The sequence below is a fragment of the Sinocyclocheilus grahami genome, unplaced genomic scaffold, assembly GCF_001515645.1.
Source record: "Sinocyclocheilus grahami isolate Dianchi unplaced genomic scaffold, SAMN03320097.WGS_v1.1 scaffold448.1, whole genome shotgun sequence".
Lineage (NCBI taxonomy): Eukaryota > Metazoa > Chordata > Actinopteri > Cypriniformes > Cyprinidae > Sinocyclocheilus > Sinocyclocheilus grahami.
This window is the reverse complement of record NW_015505627.1, coordinates 369,936-374,968: the sequence shown is the minus strand read 5'-3', so window position 1 is coordinate 374,968 and position 5,033 is coordinate 369,936. Positions and strand designations below refer to the sequence as shown.

The 5,033-nt window shown below is 36.2% G+C and overlaps 1 protein-coding gene across 1 annotated transcript in view; it reads left to right on the top strand.

Moving 5' to 3' along the window:
- The first annotated feature begins 342 nt into the window (after positions 1 to 342).
- Positions 343 to 5,033, top strand: part of LOC107552361 (ankyrin repeat domain-containing protein 10-like) — an 8,500-nt gene continuing 3,809 nt past the window's right edge. Inside the window, exons 1-2 of the mRNA XM_016234223.1 lie at positions 343 to 366; positions 433 to 501. Of these exons, the coding sequence (XP_016089709.1) occupies positions 343 to 366; positions 433 to 501 (93 nt within the window). The remainder of the gene's footprint in view (positions 367 to 432; positions 502 to 5,033) is intronic.

The following is a 5,033-nucleotide window of genomic DNA, read 5'->3' as shown; positions in this document are numbered from 1 at the left end:
ATATATATATATATATATATATATATATATATATATATATATATATATATATACACACAGTATATACATGTATATAAATACACATTCTCTATTGAATTAATATTGAATATGTGCAGACTGAACAGGTGCTACTCTTATTTGCTCAGGAGTTATTTAAAAAATATATTTGAAATATACCCCATTTTGTAACCCATGTTACTGTTATTTTACTTATGCCTGATGGAGATGCCATCGCCACTAAATATTTTAGACAAATTTATAAAGCGTTATATCTAGGTTCCAATGTAATCGTATATAAACTGAAAAAGTTATGTACATTGTGTTTTACATCTTGAGGTAAAGATGATGACATTCGAAGAAGATCAAGTCAGTCAGCCCAGGTGTCTGAGACATTAACCTTTTGTCTTTATGCACTTCCTGACCATTGGGCAGGGTCCCAAGTTAAAGGTGAATGCTAAGCTCAAGGCACAGCTGTGCCTTTGTCTCTATGATAATGTGAAGGTGTGGGCGATACTGTCAGGCTGATTGGATTAGCACCTATGCATTTGAATGACACTGTTATGCTGATGAGATCTGGGCTGGAGAAATTCCGGTAACAGGCTGATTCCTGTACTGCATTTGCATGCTTTGTTTAGATTGTCTCCACCTCTATGTATCCCTCCCCCTTGAAAGGTATAACCTCTACTGTGCTTAGCTATAGTCAGACTTGGATGACTGCAGCGACGCACAGCGAGTCCTCAATAAAGAGTAACTTCTGTATAAAAGATATCCCAACGTCTCCTGGTCTCTCCTTCGACGAGGAAAAAGTTTCCTACAGTTTTGGTGCCGTGACCCGGATAGAGCTCCTCACCTGAATCCAGATTGAAACTTCAAGCTCAACAAAGATCTGACTTCGTTCCAGACTGAATCTGTTTGAGTTCAGTGGATATTCTCCAAAATAGCACCAGGGTGACGCTGAGGAGACAAATTGTTGAATAAAGTCGTTATTTTTGTTTTCTTCGCGTACAAAAAGTATTCTCGTAGCGTCGTAAAATTACAGTTGAACCCCCTTCATGTCACATGGATTATTTTACCTATCTCCTTGCTAGGTTTCTGGACCTTGATCGTGATAATTACATTGATGTCTATGGGAGGGTCAGAGAGCTCTCAGAATTCATCATAAATATCTTAATTTGTGTTCCGAAGATGAATGGAGGTCTTACAGGTTTAGAACAACATGAGGGTGAGTAATTAATGACAGAATTTTCATTTTTGGGTGAACTATCCCTTTAAAACTACATTCTGTCACACAACAACAGTAGTATTTGTAAAATTATAGTGGGTTTGCACCTCCCATGATGCTTATTGGGACAAATGGTGTAAGCAAAGTGATACAAATGTGAAGGCTGGAAAGACCTCTCAGCCAATCAGGTTACCAGAAGTAACTGTAGTTTAATTGTAAAGTAAATAATCCATTAAAACAATGCAGTGTGGCCTTTGAGGATTCATTTTATTAAGTAAACATTGCTTTAAAACAAGTAACACAATAAATATCAGACATGAAGAGAGAACATGCGCAAATATCTGCATGGAAGCATTTGAAAGAGGCTTTCTGTCAGCCTAGTGTACCAAGTTTGGTCCTGAAGTACCAGGGGTCTCATTTATAAACGTTGCATACGCACAAAATGGGCATAGAAATTGTGTATGCATTTTTCCAATCACATATCGGGATTTATAAAAAATTTATTTGGCGTAAATATGTACATTCTAGACCATACACTCTTTTTCCTGGAGTGAAAAAAGTAATGAAGTAAACAACGATTTTAAACTCTGTTTTCATTTCGATATACACGTTTACATATTATAATATTAAATATTCCACTCTCATTAATGGAGATAAGCACTGAAATTACGTAAAGTCATTGCGCAGAAGTTAAACAAAAACATATCTATAGTGGATGCACTTAATCACTTTTCCTGTGGCATGGTATGTTTTAATGACAGCGAGGAGAGCTATAGGTGCACAATAATTAATCTTTAAATTAAACTGCAGATCAAATATTATGAGAAAATATTTTTAGTGATAACAATGATCAATGATGCGCACTTACTTCGATATTATGGCAGACACTCTGGATTCGGTGATCGAACGGTCCATTGTCTGGTTTGAATAGGGCCAATGATAATAGCTTACTGTACAACCACAGCTGCATGCTGTGTGAAGGCATCTCCACAACATTATGAAAAATACCACTGTATTTGAAAGATACAGCTTGAAGAAAATGGTCATTTGCACATTTCCTTTTTAAAATATTTTGTCAGTGACACGCCGACAATTCTATTTACACTGCAATAAATATAGGCCTATCTGTTTCCACTAAAAATAGCTAAAAGATGTTCACCTTATCTGTCACGAATCCAGTCTATGAACTTCCGTTCACTCACCACCAGAGGTCACCCGCTCACTACATGGACTCTCACACTACACAGACTGTTACACTATACCCTGCACTACATTTCCCATCATCCATTGCACTGATTGCACACAGCTGTAACCAATCACACGCGCACCTGCAAGCCATTACACACACTATATAACACCTACTCAGATCCTGCTCAAGTCGTGGAGTATTGTTCTGCATTTATCACTCTCCTAGTATTAGCTGCTTTACCAAGCCATCCTGTGATTCCTGAGTTAGCGTTTAGTCTTGTTCATATTCTGTTTACCCGCGTTTTGACCTTAGCCTGTTTTCTCATCTTGTCTGATCTCTACCTGCCCTGAAGTTTATTGCCCGTCTTGGATCTCTGTCTCATCTTGTCATTTGGACTCTGTTTGCCCCTGCCTGGACTATTACCGTGTACCTGGATTATCTCTCTCTGTCTAGCCCTCTGGATGTCATTTGCTGATCGGAGACCCTCGTCTGCTCTTGGATTATTCTTGTGTCTTGCCCGTACCATACCTGTTTGCCATTGTTTGACCCTGCCTGTGTTCTGACCATGTTTATAAATAAAGCTTGCACATGGATCCTCACGTCTCGTCTGCCCCGTTACATTATCAGCAAAACTGCATAAATTACTTTTGATTTGAATTGTTTAAAATAATTGAAATACTATTTGGCCACTGGAAAAGAATGAGATATTAGAGAACTATTTTAAACAGTTTTGTTTTTATGGCTATTTTGATATATTTATTCTAAAACATAACAAGGATACTGGATGATTTTTAGCAATAAAAAATTATGTATGGCACGAATGGCATTTATAGTCCGTATCTCATATTCCCTTAATGTCTTGTACCTTTGATGGTGTTAAACATGGTGTAACATGGATGGAATGTGCATGGAAATTATATGCAGATGAGGTTATGCATAGTAAAACTAGGCGTTGGAAGCTCTATATATGGTGATTTCGGGGAGGAGTCAGGGGGAGATGCACGTACGCACAATCTTCCCCTGACTGGGATTTATAAAGCAATTTTTTGTTCAGGTTCTGGCGTACACATGGTTTTATAAATCAGAAAATTTTTGTGCGTATGCAAACTTTAGCTTTTGTGCCTACGTACACTTTTAGGATGAAATCTACGGAGAGTTTTATAAATGAGAGCCCAGTACTTTTTATATCTCTACTTAGGGCATAGAAATGGTTATTCTTAACTCTTTAACTACAGTGCAATGAGTTCCTTGACTTAAGAATTGTCTAGCATTGTCTGATGTTTTCATTTAATGTTTCCTAGAAGATTAAAAATATTCAATAGTCAAAATACTTGGAAGCATTTAATATTTTATCTGATAGAAGTGGGATGTTTAGGAAGGAATGAGTGAATCATATAATTTTTTATAATTTAATAATTTTTTATAAAAAAATTGAAAAGCTGAACTTGTCTTTATATTTTGAAGCATTGTCATGTATATTTTATATTTATTTTCACTTTTTTGTTGTTTTCCATGTAAAACCATTTTAAAAATACAAAGGGAGAGATAGATAGGTAAAACTGAATTCATAAATGAACCAACTACTGACCTAAATGGTATTTCTTCTCATTATATTGTGCAGACATTGCAAAAAGACAAAAGTGGTCAGACGCTTGTTAGATTTATCTGTCACCACTGATAAGTTACTACTAAATATATTGTAGAAACCTAATTTGCTGTAAAGTTGCTTTGCAACGATTTGTATTGTGAAAAGCGCTATACAAATAAACTTGAATTGAACTGAATTTAAATTTGGGGATGGTTTCCAGATGTTAATTAAGGCCTTGTCTACACGAACACAGGTATTTTCAAAACCGCAGCTTTTTCTATGCGGTTTCGTCCACACACAAATGCAGTGTCAGGTCACTGAAACTGAACCTTTTTGAAAACTCCTGCCAGGGTGAAGATTTTCAGAAACTCCAGTTGCAGTGTTGTCGTGTAGCCAGTGAAAGTGAAACTGATTTTGGCTTGTGACGTCGGAATGCACGCTGTTATCTCCTTTGACTGATATCAAATTGTGCACCACTATCTCCTTTGTTTACATGAGGCGAGTCTGTAATTGGCCAACATGGCTTTACGGTTAGGGTTATATCAGCACCTGTTGGTTTGACATGCTCTTGGCAGCACTTCATAGTAGGGATGCTCCAATCCGCCTTTTTCGCCTCCAATACCGATCCGATACCTAGGGTTCGGTATTGGCCGATACCGATCCGATACCAGTGAAGTTTTTTTTCCCCATTTAAATAAATGTAGAATTTATATATCTCTGTGTGTGGAACTGATAATCATTCTTTCACAATCTACTAGATACAGACTACTTCATTATAAAGAAAAATAAAATAAACAATAAATATGAAAAAAATATAGGCCTATGTATATTTATAATCTATGACAAAAATGTATCATAAACTAGGTTAGTGGATAATTCGGCAGCAAAAGTTATTCTAGAAAAATCGGTGCACAATAATTTTAGAAATCCAAACATTTAGTGAAAAAAAATTTTTTTGTGGGGAACAAATAAAAGTGTTGCACTAAATATAGTAAAATGTTACATTGCTATATTTGTATTATAAAATCCATTCA